Source organism: Podarcis liolepis (assembly GCF_965112155.1).
Source record: "Podarcis liolepis genome assembly, chromosome: 1".
Classification (NCBI taxonomy): domain Eukaryota; kingdom Metazoa; phylum Chordata; class Lepidosauria; order Squamata; family Lacertidae; genus Podarcis; species Podarcis liolepis.
This window is the reverse complement of record NC_139554.1, coordinates 118,113,793-118,132,121: the sequence shown is the minus strand read 5'-3', so window position 1 is coordinate 118,132,121 and position 18,329 is coordinate 118,113,793. Positions and strand designations below refer to the sequence as shown.

General features: G+C 45.7%; 1 protein-coding gene across 2 annotated transcripts in view; it reads left to right on the top strand.

Annotated features, from left to right (window-relative positions):
• Nucleotides 1-18,329, top strand: part of MYO3B (myosin IIIB) — a 292,153-nt gene that overhangs the window by 22,610 nt on the left and 251,214 nt on the right. Inside the window, exons 1-3 of one of the 2 annotated variants that reach the window (XM_083467559.1) lie at nt 4,547-4,594; nt 14,333-14,516; nt 16,517-16,651. In XM_083467559.1, the coding sequence (XP_083323685.1) occupies nt 4,593-4,594; nt 14,333-14,516; nt 16,517-16,651 (321 nt within the window). In that variant the 5' untranslated portion in view covers nt 4,547-4,592. Of the gene's footprint in view, nt 1-4,546; nt 4,595-14,332; nt 14,517-16,516; nt 16,652-18,329 lie in introns of those variants that run through there. The other variant, XM_083467558.1, reaches the window with a different exon arrangement.

The window sequence follows — 18,329 nt, the reverse complement described above, 5'->3', positions numbered from 1 at the left end:
CATTTTTTTAGATTTGCCTTGAGAGAGTCTTTGAACGTCTTTTGTTGACCACCAGCATTACACTTACCATTTGAAAGTTCGGAACAGAGTAGTTGCTTTGGAAGACGATCATCAGGCATCCGCACAACATGACCAGTCCAATGAAGTTGATCTTGAAGAATCATTGCTTCAACACTGGTGATCTTTGCTTCTTCCAGTACACTGGAATTAGTTTGCCTGTCTGCCCAGGTGATGTGTAGCACGCTAACCACTACAGCCCTGGCTGTCATATTGACGATGTATCAGAGCTGTTGTTCAAAGGTTGCTCCAGGAAAGAGAGAGAGCTTGAAACAGGTAGGGTACCAGATTCACAAATATTTTACTTTAACATTCAAAGGCTTCCCCGCACCCTTTCTTTCTGTTGATAAGATTCCTGATGCAGAATCATTCCTCCTTTTTAATTCCTTGCTTCTCCAATATGGCCATGGCTCCTGGGGCTAAGTCAGAGTTTGCTACCAAACATCCTCAGAGTTTCACGGGTGGTTAGTCAGTGAGGCAGCTGAGGAAAAGGAGGTATTTGTGCAAGCAGAAGTGTACTGTGTATCCCTTTGGATCATGGCTTATTTTTGAAGAAAAGGGGCATATTAGATGACACAGAAACTTGAGGTGGAATGAAAATTGCTGATTTAGTTTGTACTTTGAAGGAAGTATATTTTTATTTGCTCGGGGTTATTTATTTTAAAGGCATGTAGCCAATAAGGCCTTAGGCTTTACTATAGTCAACCAATATAAAGGCATTTAAAATGGCAAATTCCATATTTTGAGCGGTGTCCGTGAATTGGGGTAGGAGACAGCCATTTTTGTCTGCCAGGTAAGATCTGTCAGTTGTTCCACTAAGAATCATAGGGAAGGCATGTTCTTTTAGACTTACTTCTGCCGCTTCTTTTCCACACGGCCAAGTGATCTGATTAATGGTCTGTTATGTTCAGCTTCCTTCCATTTTGTCTTCCTGCTGTGAAGCCAATGTGTGTGTTAAAAATGCGGATCACACAGCTGACTGTGACAACTGCAAGCTCACCTGACCCTGTGCTAGGCCATGATTGCATCTGGACCATATAAGGCTTCAGAGCATGATACTTCTCCCAACCATATGACAATAAGATTTTTCTAGCTCACTCTTCTTCCTGTTTCCTGGCGGACTGCCAGGAAAAGCAATTTTAGTATGGTACTTTGGGTATGTACTGTGGGAATGTTGTGGATAGTAGGAGAGGATATATTGATTAAATGTTATCCTTCCTCACTCATGCTAGTGAGCTAGTAGCAGATCACATTCCCGGAAGCAAGTATATGGATTCATTAAAGGTAAAGGTAAAGGTACCCCTGCCTGTATGGGCCAGTCGTGACCGACTCTGGGGTTGCACGCCCATCTCGCTTAAGAGGCCGGAGGCCAGCGCTGTCCGAAGACACTTCCGGGTCACGTGGCCAGCGTGACGAAGCTGCTCTGGTGAGCCTGCACCAGCGCAGCACACGGAAACACCGTTTACCTTCCCGCTATAAAGCGGTACCTATTTATCTACTTGCACTTAAGAGTGCTTTCGAACTGCTAGGTGGGCAGGAGCTGGGACCGAATGACGGGAGCTCACCCCACCGCGGGGATTCGAACCGCTGACCATGCGATCGGCAAGTCCTAGGCGCTGAGGTTTTACCCACAGCGCCACCTGCATCCCATGGATTCATTACCATCAAATAAATTGAGCAATCCAGCGTGGCTTGTCCAGATTGGATTGTTCCTGTTAAATTTCCCCTTTAGTTCCCTCTAAAAGAAGAGTGACACATTAGTCTTCTTTTAAAAATAATGATAAAGTTTACTTACATTCAGTTCACAGTATTGTCCTGAAGGCAGGCTTTATTTTGTAGTTACAGTTGTAGAGAAAAGAAGTCTGAGCTCGGCCTCAGACTTTCTACCTTGTGACTTCCATCCTCCATAAGGATGTGCCATGTGCTGATGGCTAAGAGCCCAGTATGAATTAAGCAGCACATAAGCGGCACACAAAACACGACCAAACCATTCTACGTTCTAAATCTTATATTCATAATCCAAAAATTGAGAGAACAAGGTACAAGATCTACTACAGAAGCCACAAACAGGAAACTCATTCAAATTGTGTCCAAAAGGAAGATTCAGTCTTCAAGGTTCCTTTAGCCAGGCTCCTGTAGATATCAACAAAGGTAAGTTTGATCAAACGAAGTGTCAGCGATGTTGCACTCAAAGTGTCCGTGATGTTACGCACGAGAATTAGACAGGGTGCCAGTGTTTGCCACCTGTTTCGCCCATGAAGAGTCTCAGGCTTCTTCAATAAATTCTCTCATGGTTTTGATATATTTATAAACATTCACTGGTGGCACAAACCAAAACTTATTAGTTTTTAAATAAAATTTCTAAATAATATCTGAACGGACAAGTACAAAAGTCTCTACTTACAGTCCATATGTTACATTCCTTCTTGGCTTAAGCTACAATATTTAATTTCTTTCGTCACTGGTGATAAAAACCAAAACCTCAATTTTTGGATTATTAATATAAGATTTAGAGCGTAGAATGGTTTGGTAGTGTTTTGTGTGCCGCTTATGTGCTGCTTACTTCATACTGGTCTACTACGAGAATTGGCAGCATAGGTTCATTTCTTCAGATGGCTAAGAGCCAGCAGAAGGTGGTAAAAGAACCAAAGGGCCAAAAGAGCAGCAAAAGAGGAAGATGACTAGCCCCTTTATAGGGTCTGCATGCCCATCTACCTGGTCACACACAGGGGCAGGAGGCTCCAGCGCAGGTATGACAGGAAGTCCTCCCTGTCTGGAGCCGCATTCCCCTGTGTGTCCATTCTAGGAAACAGGAAATGTTGTATTTGACTGCTACAGTGAAGATACACCCCACATTGACACACACACTTTCCCTTAATAATCTTAATACTGACTGAGGAAACTCAGCCAGATGGGTGGGGTATAAATAAATTATTATTGTTATTATTATTATTAGCATTTATTTACACATTACTTGGCTGGAGGACTCCCTTGCAAGATTCAGAGAATTCTGAGGGACAGTCGTGGATTGGTTCACATATTTATTTATTTTTTGAACGGTGCAGATTTAGTAGGTTCTTGCATGCTGAGCTGAATCCCCACATCTCTACTGTACTCATCTTAACCTTTCTTGGCTATCATTCATATGTGGGCAAAGCAGTAGTACAATCATACCTCATGTTATGTCCACTTCATGTTACGTCCCGCGGCGACCCGGAAGTACCGGAAAGGGTTACTTCCGGGTTTCACCGCTTGCTCATGCGCAGAAGTGTAAAATGACTTCACGCACACGCGCAGAAGCAGCGAATCGCAACCCGAGCGTGCGCAGATGCGCCGCTGCGGGTTGCACTCTTTTCATGTTGCGAACGGGCCTCCGGAACAGATCCCGTTCGCAACCAGAGGTACCACTGTATTTTTTTCTCTGCTCCAGCCACCGCAAATGGCTGCCCCAGGATAGGCAATCTCCTAGGACAGCCTTGAGCTAAACCCAGATTTGATGTGCGTGTCTGTATGTCTCTTCCCCAGCCAATGAACCACCCACAACAGTCCCGACTTAATTTAATTTTCCAATTCATTGCTGATGTAGGTAATTATTGGATGCTCGTCTCCTCCTGCCATTTTCTCCCAGCTGCTCCCATAGGAGAAACCTGGAAACGTTTGTCTCTCGTCTCTTTGGAATTAACCCCCCCCCCCGACTCCCAAAATGGCCTGGAAGTGATAACGCATTTGTAATTTATGGATCTTAACGGGAGGTTCCTTTTGATAAGTCGCTCCATAAAGATATCCGCCAAAGTAACTTTAAAATTAATAGATTCTATCTCAGATGCCTATTATTATTGTTTGAAGCCGCTTGGAGAAGAGAAATTATGTAAATTGGTGTCACGCTAGGCTTCTGCACACACGCTGGGAATGCATAACAGCTAGCTTGACGACGAAATATTTCATCTTGAGCAAGAACAATCATCTGCATTTAGGAGTCTAGTCCATATTCACTTTTTTAAAAAAAAATGGCCTAAGACTGATGGCTATTTTTAAGGTGGGGGGAACCTCCTCAAAAAGGAAAAAATGAATAAACCTGTCACTTAAACATTCTGAGAGGTGACCAGTTGCCCTTCAAAGCGAAAAGGTGCCTTGGAAAGCCATAATCAAATGCATTAAAGGAGCGAATAAAACAGCCAGCCCTTGCTGCTGGTCGCTTAATAGCTAAGTGGCTTTTATTCTGCAGCCCAATACGTGTAAAAGACTCGATAAATAGATCAGCCTCAGGACCAATTAGTGTCACATTAATCTGCAGCAATAATGAAGCGAAGCCGCTGGAGGTTGCACCAGTTGAGCTGTGGCCTCCGCGACGAGGATCTTAAGTCGGAAGCCCAAGCCGTGCGCGCAGCGCACTGCAGGGGACACGCCGGGAAGGAAATATGAAGAAGGAGCTGTTTTGCGTAGCGCTTAGGAAAGTCATCCTTGGGGAAAAGGAGGCAACCGTTTAAATGCTGGAGGAGTCTGGTCCCCTGTTTGTGGGACAAAAGCGCGACATCATGTAAGCTGGCTTTAGAAAATGAGGTAGCTCCTGCTAAGTCTGCAGTGATATTATTATTATTATTATTTTCTTTCCAGTTTCCCTTCCTTTCGGATTTCCCTTCCTCACCTGTGCACACTCCTCCCCCCTTGCAAACTCTTCCAAGCAGAAGGCGGCGAGAGACTGATTTTGGTTTGCCAGGGTCACTGTTCTGCTGCAGCCGGCCGCCCTCCTTACATCTCACATTTCACTGGCACATGTGTTTTCTCCTTGCTGTTAAATTGCTGTCAAAGGAGGTGTAGCAAAAGAACCTTCTCGGGTATTGATTTTCACATACAGGGAACATAGTTCATAGCTATTTGATTTGCCACCTGCAGTTTGTAACCGAGTGGACTCGGGAGATTATAAACTTCATTTCAGCACCGTGCCCTAGGGCAGAGCTGAATTCTGCTAGCTAAATGCCAGCGATTATTTCCCTTTTTGCACGTGCTGTTGCTGTTACTTAACTTACAGGAATTGTAGTTAAATCACCCAAACAGCCATTTCACCTAAGTGGTACCGTGTTCTTCAGCTTTACAACGTTTTGAGGCTGCAGAAAAATCTCATTTGCTTAATAGAATTGCTAGACTAATGGCTGTTAATTCATACTTCGTACAATGGGGAATGGGTTGCTCCCATTATCAACTGCAGGACTTGGGTATAATATCCAACTAGTTAAATGATTTGATTGTTCTCTTTCAATATCTTTTTCATTCCTCAGAATGGTGGCTAGCTGATTTCTCAGTTTTGTGGCAGAATAATTTTGATTCATGGTTTAGTATAGGGTTGTGCTATGTGCTGCTGCTCTTTGACCTGCCTTTCTCTCTTACACATATATACACTAAAAAACAATGGTGCAATTTATTTGGAGCAGCCGAACTGCAATTCTGTGCATTGGATAAGCATGGGACTTGACTGGACGCAGGTGCTTGCTTCTGTGTGCATTGCTTCAGTTTCTGAAACGCATTGAACTTCACTGAAGGGCAAATATTAGAATTTAAGTAGAAATTCAAAAAACTCTTGCAAAGAAGTGCAACAATTTAAATGGTAGGAACTCCGTCAAAGAAAAGAAAGGCGGTATCTAGCCTCTGCTTGTTTGTTTTGTTATCATTCTCTGAGTTTCTCCGTGACAATCTGTTATAAACATCTGCAAAGCTTGAAAGTCTTGTTGTGGCCTCATGCACTTGACAGAGCAAGGAAAATCATGGATTTACAGAAGCCGCCCCAGTTTCTGATTTGATTCCAGAATGTCCCACTTTTCCTTAGGAAGTCCCTATTTTCATTGGAGAAATTTTGGAGGGTCTGGTTATTGTGACTCCCAAACCAAGGAGATAAGTAATTCTACAACCTTTAGAAGACACCTGAAGGCAGCAATTTATAGGGATGCTTTTAATGTTTAATTAAAGGTAAAGGTACCCCTGCCCGTATGGGCCAGTCATGTCCAACTCTAGGGTTCTGCGCTCATCTCACTTAAGAGGCCGGGAGCCAGCGCTGTCCGAAGACACTTCCGGGTCACGTGGCCAGCGTGACGAAGCTGCTCTGGCGAGCCAGCACCAGAGCAGCACACGGAAACGCCGTTTACCTTCCCGCTAGAAAGCAGTACCTATTTATCTACTTGCACTTAGGGGTGCTTTCGAACTGCTAGGTGGGCAGGAGCTGGGACCGAAAGATGGGAGCTCACCCCACCGCGGGGATTCGAACCGCCGACCATACGATCGGCAAGTCCTAGGCACTGAGGTTTTACCCACAGTGCCACCCGCGTCCCCAATGTTTAATTATGTTTATATATATATTGGAAACTGCCCAGAGTGGCTGGGCAACCCAGTCAGATGGACGGGGTATAAATAATAATAATAATGATGATGAAGATGTTGTTGTTGAATAGGATGTCCTTATTTTCATCGGAGAAATGTTGGAGAGTAAGAATTAAGCCCAAGTTCATGTAATGGCATTTGTGCATTATGTATTCATCCTTTTTACAAAGCCTTCTTCCTCTCCCCACTTGGTTGTCCTCCTGTCCATCCCCTTACTGCTGTGAAAATTTAGGCCATAAGTTCTCCTTAAATAAATAAAACTTTTTTAAAAATTGATTTTTAATGTCAAGTAGCGAAACGTAGCCATACATGGAAAACAGAGCTTAGTAGTTGTACCGAAAAGAAAGAAAAATAGTGGCAGGTTGTAGTTTTACAGGTTCCAAGAAAGGCAATCAAATGGAAGTGTCTCTCCATAAGGTTCTGTGAGTCGATGGAGGGTGAAAAGCATGTTTGATTGTCTTAACGAAGCCAATAAAAGGATGCCATGTTGTATAGAAGGTGTGAGTCTTCCGCCCTCCCAGATCAATATTGCTTTTGTGAGATGGTTAATTTGTCCATAAGCACAATGGCCATCACTAATCTAGCTGCATTTAATAAATGGAGAATGTTCTTGATCTGAGGAGTAAAATAAGATGGTAGGGCCAGTTTGGGGTCTGCTTGTAGCAATTGTCCTATCATTTCATACACTCCAACATTTCTCTAGGGACGTCCCGTTCCATAATGATAATTTTCCTATTAATACACATCTCACTGGGTTGCCCCAGCCACTCTGGGCAGCTTCCAACATATATAAAAACAAAACATTAAACATTTAAAAAACACAGAACCTTCCCTATACTGTACAGTACTGTTCAGACGGCTCAGGGGTTGGATAATTCCATGCCCTCCAACATTTCAGCAATGAAAAGAGGGACATCCTAAGGAAAAGTGGGACATTCTGGGATCAAATAGCAAACTGGGATGACTTCTCCAAATCGCGGACGGCCCTGGAAAATAGAGACACTTGGAGGATCTATCATTTGATTGTTTGAAAAACGTGTTCCCCAAAGGGGGTGATTTTGGGGCAAAACCACCACATGTACCCTAAAGAGCCAGGTAAAGTGCATACCACCCAATCCCGGATTCACAGAAGCTGGCCCAGCTTCTGTTTGAAATCCTGGGTGTCCAGCCTCTGCCTCCATCCGCCTCCTCGGCCTTCGCTGCTGCTGTACATTGGAAGCGGGCACACCGATTGAAAGCACACTTCCAGAAGCAGGCACACCAATTCTGGCAGCTGCGCCAGCCAAGGAGGCCTGGGAACGCTGGCTGAGAAGGGCTGCTTGTGCTGTTGTGCCGAGGAGAGCTGCCTGATCTCTTCTTCTTCCTTCTCCTCCTCCTCAAGCAGCTGCCTTAAAGTGGCACATCACCCCACAAATCACTGGTCCATTCCCCTTGATCCTTCTTCTGCCCGCCTGTCTCCTCTGCCCAATCCTCAAGCTCCTCCCCATCCCTGATGCTTGTTTACACTCTTAGCCTATGATTACCAGATTTTTTTCAATGAATCCAGGGACATTTTTAATTGTTATTTTTTAAGCTGAGTAGCAACAGGGAGTCAGTAGTGGGGATGGTGAGGCAAAAGACCCTGGGCCCAAGCACACATGCATATTGTACAAAGGTGCAAAGCCCTTCTTTCGCACCCTGTGAAACATAAATGCACAGCGTTATTAATAATAATAATAATTTATTATTTATACCCCTCCCATCTGGCTTGGTTTCCCCAGCCACTCTGGGCGGCTTCCAACAAAGTATTAAAATACAGTAGTCTGTTCAACATTAAAAGCTTCCCTAAACAGGGCAGCCTTCTGATGTCTTCTAAAAGTCTGGTAGTTGTTCTTCTCTTTGACATCTGGTGGGAGGGCGTTCCACAGGGCGGGTGCCACTGCTGAGAAGGCCCTCTGCCGGGTTCCCTGCAACCTCACTTCTTTCAGTAAGGGAACTGCCAGAAGGCCCTCGGAGCTGGACCTCAGTGTCCGGGCTGAATGATGGAGGTGGAGACGCTCCTTCAGGTATACTGTTGAACATTTAATGCAACAGTTGGAGTGGACTTTCTCAGAAGAAAGGCTAAGACAGGGTTACCAGACATCCCCGGTTCCCGGGGACAGTCCCCAGATTTGCAAATCTGTCCCCGGGAAACATGGCAGAAGCAGCCTCAGCAGCCCGGAGCCAGCCTGTTAGCGCAGTTGGCTCTGGCTGGCTTCAGGAGCAGCTTGCTGCTTGCTGCTCACTGCTTGCTGCCATGGCGCCCGCCATTTTTCCTGCACCACGGCAGCGAGCAGCTCCTGAAGCCAGCCAGAGCCAACTGCGCTACCAGGATGGCCCCTCCTGGGCAACGACCGCCTGCCCATGACTCCCGAGCCTTCCCTGATCTGTCAAAACAAAGGGGGAAGGAGATCGAGGAAGGCTTGGCGGATGTTGCGCCGTTGCCCAGGTTTTTTTTAATGACCTCAGTCCAGTATACCTGAAGGAGCGTCTCCACCCCCATCGTTCTGCCCGGACACTGAGGTCCAGCGCCGAGGGCCTTCTGGCGGTTCCCTCGCTGCGAGAAGCCAAGTTGGGAGCCGCCCAGAGTGACTGGGGAAACCAAGCCAGGTGGGTGGGGTATAAATAATAAATTGTTTGTTTGTTTGTTTTGTACATTTTCCTTCTACGTGGATTTCCAGACTGCCTCTGCCTATAGGCTCATGGAAGGTGACAGCGGTCCTGTTTGCAGGCATGAACATGGACGCACTGCAATCTCGCCAAACACTCCTCTCTCTTTAGCAATTTTATTCTATTTGAGGCATTGAAAGGCCACAGCCGATTATCCCACAAATGCAGCTTCAGCCTTCTCTCTTCCATGTGGTGGTGAAAGCCGATGTGCCAGAGCTAATTGCGCATGCAGACGCTCTCAGCACCATGTGGAGATGTGCATATGGAACAATAAAACAATATTTTCTGCTTTGCTGCACAAGTGTATCTGCTGCAAGTGCTAGGATTGCCTCCACCACCCATTGCAGAGTCCCAGAAACGCGTAGTGTTTTACATCACGACTCCTCGATAAAATACGGCTCTGGAGCCGAGCCTAGAACTAATTTCGGGGCCGATCTGTCCAGAAGGCTTATGTTACTGAGGACTGGATAATGATTCTCCACTGAAAGGCAGCTACTGTTGCTGAAAACTGTAAAGATATTTACAGTTTCAGAGGGCTTGTGCTGGAAATAACACCATCGGTCAGGAAGAGCTAGCGTGGCTCTATTATCCTTGCTCACTAGTCTGACACATCCTGTCCTCTTATGTGTTGAATGAGCAGTGGGGACTGGTGAGAGAAGAGGGCCTTTGAATTCCCTGGAAACTGTTTATGCAATGCTGATGCAATCTTGCTGTTGATTGTTTTACTGGCTAATTTGTTTACATTTGGCATTGCTAATTCCGACGCACGTTTTGCTTTGCGGCCATTGCCTTACATTTTGGTGGAAGTTCTTATTGGCAAATTGTTCAGGGTTGACTTATGCCAACCTTTACTAACCTGATGTCCCTTGTTATAAGAAAAAACTGCTCCCTTTCCTTTATGGGGTATTCAGCCCTTATCAGTGGCGTAGCGTGGGGGGTGCCAGGGGTGCCAGCCGCACCGGGCGCAACATGGGCAGGGGGCGCGCTCGCACTAGCAGCTCTCTGCCCCTACTAAAATCCACGGCTTGGCGAGGAGGTCGCGGAAGGGGGAGAGCGAAGCCTTCTGCCGCGGGCAAAAAAAGGAGAGGAAGCCGGGCGGGCGGGCGGGCTGGCTGGCGGGGGTCTGGCTGCGCCTGCTGCTGCCTTTGCCGCTGCTGCCGGGGCTTTGACAGCTTGGCGAGCGGAGGGAGAGGAGCTTTATGGTAATTGCGGCTCTCTCTCCACTGGCCGCCTGGGTAGTGAGCCGAGCCGAGCAGGGAGTCTGGCGAGGGGGTGGGAAGAGACTTTTCCACCTCGCCTGGTCAAAAAGGAGAGCGGAGTCTCCTCAGGGCACCCTCAGGCAGGGCAAGGCAAGCAGAGCGAGGAGGAGAGAGAGGGGAAGTGGGGGGGGGGGGAGCAGCCAGGAAACGCTGCAGTAAGGAATGAAAAGAGGCAGCTCCAGGAGAGCGCGGGGGAAAGAGAAGCCTCGCTGCTGCTGCTTGGGAGGGTAAATTACTGTACTTGCCTTGCCCCGGGTTAGGGGGCGGCGGCGCAAATTAATTGCCTTGCCCCGGGTTAGGGGGCGCAAATTACTTGCCTTGCCCCGGGTGCTGATAACCCACGCTACGCCGCTGGCCCTTATATAGTCCTTAAGTGGGTTCCCTATCGATAGGAGAAAATAACAGAGGCCACCAGAGTATATTGAGAAGCAAAGCAGCTAGTAAGTGTTATGTACTGAAGTTTTCACCCTGGGCCAGCAGGGGGATACTGTAGATAGTTCAGGTCCACATATGCAAATAAGGGATTGAAAGTGACGTTCAGTGATTGGATAGTTACAGAAAGTTGTTACAGTTACGTTGTACTGGAGCTCTATATAAGCAGGCTGACTGAACCCTTCAGTTCATTTCTGTTCTGGCCTGTGAATAAACAAGAGCTGTTTGAAGAATCGCTGTGTCATCTGATATGTTCACCCACAACTTAACAGTAAGCCTGGTCTTTGTTCAAAGAACTGTTGCAACAGGGTCCCCACTCACCACACGCAGGAGGAAGAACAATCCTGAACAATGGTGCTACAGTGGTACCTTGGTTCTCAAATATAATCCGTTCCGGAAGTCCGTTCCAAAACCAAAGTGTTCCAAAACCAAGGCATGGTTTCCCGTAGAAAGTAACTCAAAATGGATTAATCTGTTCCAGACTTTTAAAAAGCAACCCTTAAAACAGCAATTTAACATGGATTTTACTATCTAACGAGCCCACTGATCCATAAAATGAAAGCAATAAACAATGTATTGCAGTCACACACAGTCAATCAATAAGTAGCTGAACTGGGTTCCACACAGTCACAAAAAAGGAGCCGCAAAAAGAAAAATGCAAAATAAATAGCAAAAACAGACAGACCTCAGCGTAACTCTCCAAACGGAAGCGTGGCACTCAAAACAGAAGCGTAACCTCAAAACAGAGCACATTCAACTTCCAAAAAAAGTTCGCAAACCGGACTACTTACTTCTGGGTTTGCAGTGCTTGGGTTCCAAGTCGTTTGAGTACCAAGGCATCTGAGAACCACTGTAATTTTGATTCTGATAATTGTGTCTGAATCTTACCAGTTAACATTCTTCATAAGTATAATGATGTAGAGGCTTGCAGTACTTTATTTGTTTTTTGGCTGCACTATTCATTTTATAAACGATCCTCTATTGTCAAGTTAATGTTTACGATTATTAAGAGTGAGAGATTGACTCGAAGTTCTTCCTCCCTTTGCCTGCAGCCCGACTTCGGCACTGAGGGTGCATCTATGCAATAATGAATGATACCTGCGCCCTCATCTTTCTTAGACAGGGAACCGGCTATCTATATAACTGAAGTTAAAATGTGTTCTGGCTTGTATTCTCAACTTTTGCAAAACTGTCATGCCAGGCCTGGGTTAATTTGTATTGGCAGATAAAAGGTTTTTAGAGCACAAAGACAGATGTTGCAAATCTGGGGTTGTTGTTTTCTTCTAAGCATCTTTTTTTAATGGAAGAGCAAAAATCTTTTGTGGAAATTACAAGAGTTATCTCCTGTTCATCTTGTATCAGGAAGCTATTGAAATATACTCAGAGTTGAGAGTGGATTTCATGCTTTTCGTTCAGCTCATAGTGGTGAGGAGGAATGGAAGTTCCCCCAGAATGTCTGCTTTATATACATTATTTACACAATGGGCCCCACGTGATTGGCTAATTCCGGGATTCTCCTGTAGGCCAATCAGGTTGCGGATTCACTTCCACCTGGAGCTGGATTGGGTGGCTCCTGTGGACCAATCAGACTGCTGCAGTCTGGATCCTATTGTTTTTGGCCCAATCAGACTGCTGCATTTTGGATCCTATTCAACTCAGTACATAACAGCTATAGATTTTGGAGCTTGAAAAAAGTAAAAGGGGGTGGGGAAGAATCAGCAGGCCTAAAGCCTGTAGAAGTCAGCTGAAGGGCTATTTCCATACTTAGAGAAGCATTGCCATCCTGCAGACCAAATAGTGGTCTTATCCTGTTCTGAAGCGCATTTTATTATGAGGGGTGTATGTTTTTTTTATACCCACAGCATGCATCCATATGCAGAATAGACACTTAAGGAGGAGCCTGCTACTTCCAGTGCTGGTTATAAAAATAATGAGAAGCTGGATTTTATTTGTGTAAATATTTGGTTCCTTTCAAGCTGATAATAATAATATAATAATATTATTTATACCCCGCCCATCTGGCTGGGTTTCCCCAGCCACTCTGGGCGGCTTCCAACAGAACACTAAAATACAATAACCTATTAAGCATTAAAAGCTTCCCTAAACAGGGCTGCCTTCAGATTTCATGTAAAAGTCTGGTAGTTGTTTTTCTCTTTGACATCTGGTGGGAGGGCGTTCCACAGGGTGGGTGCCACTACCGAGAAGGCCCTCTGCCTGGTTCCCTGTAACTTGGCTTCTTGCAGCGATGGAACCGCCAGAAGGGGAGTTAATGTTCAACTCTGATGGTTTTCAGATGCTGATATTTGCAGACCCTCCAAGTGTCCCTATTTTCCAGGGATGTCCCTGATTTAGAGAAGCCCTCCCGGTTTCTGATTTGATCCCAGACTGTCCAACTTTCCCTTAGGAGTCCCTATTTTCTTTAGAGAAATGTTGGAGGGTATGGAATTAAGCAACCCCCGAGCCGTCTGAAGGCAATCATGTATAGGGAAGTTTCTAAAAAAAAGTTTTATGTATGTTGGAAGCTGCCCAGAGTGGCTGGGGCAACCCGGTAAGACGTGTGGGGTATAAATAGGAAAATTTTCTTATAACGCATCCATATATCCAAGAAGAGAGTTGCATGCAACAAAATGCAGTATGACAAAATTGGTGGAGGATTTTGATGGCGCAGGAGACCTTCAGTGGTCAAGCTGCAGGAACACAAGGTTGTGGAACATAGCTGTCAACCGTCCCTTATTTGGCGGGAAACTCCCTTATCCCAGCACCGCGTCCCACTGCTGTCTCTTATTGATGATGTCCCTTAAATTCCCCGGGTTTCAAAGGAAGCAGCTCCTCTCCCTCCCTCCCTGCCGGCCAGGGAGGAGGGAGGCTCCAACTGTGTTGCTTGGCTGCGTTGCTCACCCAATAAGGAGTCTAAGAATGATTGGGGGGTGGAGCTTGCATGCCTTGTGCCGATCAAATCGGCCGCGTTGCCTGGGGACTCGCCTTTGCTCAGCGCTTCCCAGCAGAGAGGTGATGGTGCTTTTCCTTGCTGCATCCCTTTTGCTGGGTTGCTGCGCTGTGGGAACCACCGCTTGAGGCTTCGTTTGGCTGCTGGCTGGGCTTTCTGCCTTTGGCTCGGAGGGGCTCAGAAGTTGAACATAACTGTGCTTGGAAAATCCCTTGGCTGCTGATCCCTTATTTTCGAGGCTGCTGGGCCCTTATTTTCAAATCTGTAAGTTGACAGCTATGTTGTGGAAGAGAGTATGTTCTTCCAAGTAAAGAACTTAAATCTGTGTTGGGAAACGAATGGGCTGGATAGTGAGATGTTGCTTGCAATAGAATCCCAAATTAGAAGTTACAATGGCTTCTAAATGTCAGTGGCTGCAGGGATTGGAGCTGAAGCCTAGATGTCGCCACAATTTAGCTTCCAGACTTGGCAACCCCCCTTAATTAACATAGTTTTCCTCATGACAGCCTCTGAGGCAAGGAGAGTTGCTTATGTGAAGCTAACCCGGTAATATTTTGCTTTAACCATTTCCTTTCCGCAGGAAGCCACTCTATGGATTGTTTCAGTATAATCAGAATATGATTGGGCTGGAATCGTTACCCGATCCCTCAGATACCTGGGAAATTATTGAGACCATTGGAAAGGGAACGTATGGGAAAGTCTATAAAGTTACTCATAAGAAGGATGGCAGTTTGGCAGCAGTGAAGATTCTGGATCCTATCAGTGTAAGTAAAGAGGAAAGTTAACAATTTGATTTCCCTTTCCCCCTCCAAACAGATCCAAGGCCCCCTGGACAAACAGATGTGATACCCATACTCAGTAATTAGAGGAAATGCAAGTATTTGGGGGTAATTGTTCAGGTGTACAAAAATCACATTATGACGGAAAGTAAGGGAGGTAGTACGGGGACGCAGGTGGCGCTGTGGGTTAAACCACAGAGCCTAGGACTTGCTGATCAGAAGGTCGACGGTTCGAATCCCCGCGACAGGGGGAGCTCCCATTGCTCGGTCCCTGCTCCTGCCCACCTAGCAGTTCGAAAGCACGTCAGAGTACAAGTAGATACATAGGTACCGCTCCGGCGGGAAGGTAAACGGCGTTTCTGTGCGCTGCTCTGGTTCGCCAGAAGCAGCTTAGTCATGCTGGCCACATGACCCGGAAGCTGTACGCCAGCTCCCTCAGCCAATAAAGCGAGATGAGCGCCGCAACCCCAGAGTCGTCCGTGACTGGACCAAACAGTCAGGGGTCCCTTTACCTTTGTTAAGGGAGATAGCTGTTCCAACATTGCATTTAACCCCAACTGAACTCAGACACTTTTGTTTGTGTGCAAAGGTTGGACTTCTGTCTGTGCTGGGATCTCGCACTTTGTTTGGTACTGAAAACTAAACTGGATTCACAAATCGCATGAGCCTCTGCAATTGCAAGGCTTAAGAAGTCAATTCTGAAGATAGGTGGAGTTCTCAGGTTTCAACATATTGCAGCGAAAGACCCATAATCTTTCTCAATATGCCACAAGTGTCTAGGTTTGGTACCGTTTGTGTGTAGGACATGCATAGGTAATGTTATTATTATTTTTTTAAAAAAAGAAGATACACAGGTAATTTATTTATTTTTTAATGAAAAAATAGTTATCCGAGAAAACTAGAGTCAAGTGAAATGATTTATAAATGAAACCTAAATGGTTTGAGGAAAAGTAGAGTTTATGGGAATAAGGTAAAAAAAAAAAAGGAGGTAAAAGACTCTTGGACGGTTAAGTCCAGTTAAATTTGACTATGGGGTGCAGAACTCATCTTCGCTATCAGGCCGAGGGAGCTGGCGTTTGTCCACAGACAGCTTTCCAGGTCATGTGGCCAGCATCACTAAACCAATTCTGGCGCAATGGAACACGATAACGGAAGCCAGAGTGCACAGAAATGCTGTTTACTTTCCCGCCACAGTGGTACCTATTTGCCTACTTGCACTGGTGTGCACTGGTGTGCTTTTGAACTGCTGGGTTGGCAGGAGCTGGGACAGAGAAATGGGAGCTCACTCCGTCGCGAGGATTCGAATCACCGACCTTCTGATTGGCAAGCCCAGGAGGCTCAGTGGTTTAGACCACAGCACCACCCGCGTGGCAGAGTTTATGGGAATAAGAGCCCAATCTGAAACATCAGAAGAAAAACATCTTGGAGATCCCGGGCCACAGGGAGGTTAGGCTGGCCTCAACCAGAGCCAGGGCTTTTTTGGCTGTGGCCCCGACTTGGTGGAACGCTCTGTCACAAGAGACTAGGGCCCTGCAGGACTTGACATCTTTCCGCAGGGCCTGCAAGACGGAGCTGTTCTGCCAGGCCTTTGGCCAAGGCACAGTCTGACCCCCTCTCTCCTTCTGTAATCTTCATAGAACTCTAGCCCAATGGTTGCCATTAATTTGATTCTGAACTGATTTTAGAATGTATTTCAATTAATTGATTGTGATTTTATGTAAACTGTGCTATTTTTACTGTTGTTAGCCACTCTGAGCCCGGCCTTGGCTGGGGCGGGCGGGATATAAATAAAATATTATTATTATTATTATTATTATTATTATTATTATTATTAATATTACTACCCCTTTAATATTTCTAATGCTGCCCGGAAGCCATGTTTATGTGACTGCTATTCAGTCTCTAGATGTGTTATGTCATGTAACCCATCCCCAATAAAGCTGTTATATTTGTAAAGTTCCCATCTCTGTGTGCCTCCAATTTAGGATGTGGATGAAGAAATTGAAGCAGAATACAATATCTTGCAATTCCTTCCAAATCACCCCAATGTTGTTAAATTCTATGGAATGTTTTACAAAGCGGATCAATATGTGGGCGGACAGCTGTGGCTTGTTCTTGAGGTAAGATATTTTGTGAGACTAAATCTTAATTAAAAGAGATTTTTTATGAGCTAACTGCTTCTTCCAAAAATGTAGAAGCAGAAATACTGGCCGTTATTCTCTGAAGAATTCTATCTCTTTCTGCTCGTGGTTATTAATCGGAGGGTTCCTTTGGGAAGGAAATACAGTGCCAGATGTCCCCTCTACTTAGCGTTTACACTGTACATTTACAAATGCATATTTGCTTCTGCATATGCCTGAACTGAAGTGGGCCACTTCAGAGAGAATCTGGCTTCATCCAAATTTAGGTGGGCGGCAAGTTGATCTGATCCATACTCATTTGGGCTGTTCCCAAAGACTTGGGACTGATTTGGAGGCGCGAGGGAATCAGTCAGCATATTTGTGAAAATATATGCTTCTCTCTCAACCTCTCCAAATGAAGAAAACCCCTGTGAGGGAGAAGTGAGAGAGGAAGGGGTACAGTTTTGTGACGGGCAAATATAGCTTTTAACCACAGCGAATCATTCTGCAAAGGCTCTCTGATCCCAGTACTTTGGGGAGGGGCACTGAAGGAATATATTCAAGCAAAGCAACCTCTATTGTGTACTCCATTTTCACACATGTCAAGGAAGTTTCTTTTACTTAGATGGCAGCAATAATGTCCTCTGGCTGCGTGTCCCTGGAGTGCAGATCCAGTAGGGTCCCCCCCCAAAAAAACCCCACCCCAACACCTACTGTTTTACTAGCTTTGAACACAACGAAGGACTCCCTTATGCCTTTCAATACTGGTTGTAACTCTGATCTGAAATGGTCGAGAGGCACGTTCTCCACTGAAAATTCAAAACAAAACTTCATTGTGCAATTTCTAATGCCCAGGTTTTGGAAGCTACTATTTGTCTCATGTGTGGGCTATGAAGTTATTGGGTGAGAATTTGAAGGAGGACACAGTTTGAAGGACGCCACTGAACCACGGCAACTGCCTTTCCTAAACTCTAAGCTCATTCCATTCTAAGCTTATTAGCTTTCCTAAGCTCATTCCATTCTTTCAATTGATCCGACCGGCAGTTAAATCATACAGCATCATGTTTCTTGGGATGTCATCCTCTCAAGACATACTGGGTGTTGGTTCCTGATCAGGTTGTAGCCTTCTAGGGAAGAAGCATGCAAAAGGTTTGGATGGCGAGAGTCATTGAAAGGAGTACCACCCGTGGGAGTACCACCCATGGGTGCCATCTACACTGTTCTCCAGACCCCTCTCATTTTGCTTTGCAATAAGAGTCAACCAAAGCTATACTGCAGACTCGGGGTAGCTGAAAAATCCATTTTGGGGTGGAGGCAGCTTCTAAGAGGGAAGCTCTCAGTGTGCCAAACCATAATCAGTGAAGATGATTTCCTAGTTTCCTTTATAGGGCCCAGACAGCATTGGAAAAATAGGGCTGAGATGAGAGGGTTTGGTTGCTGCTTTCTCCTAGCTGAAATGGCCACTCCAAGCTCCAATTTGACCTGAGTATGATTTTTGTTCACGAGACAGGTAGTGGCTTTGAAGAGTGATTTAGATCACGAGTGGACAGGTTCAGACTCTCCCAAGTGTCTCTCTTTTCCAGGGACGTCCCTGATTTAGAGAAGCCACCCCGATGTCTGATTTGATCCCGGAATGTCCCACTTTTCCTGTTTTCATCAGAGAAATGTTGGTGGTTAT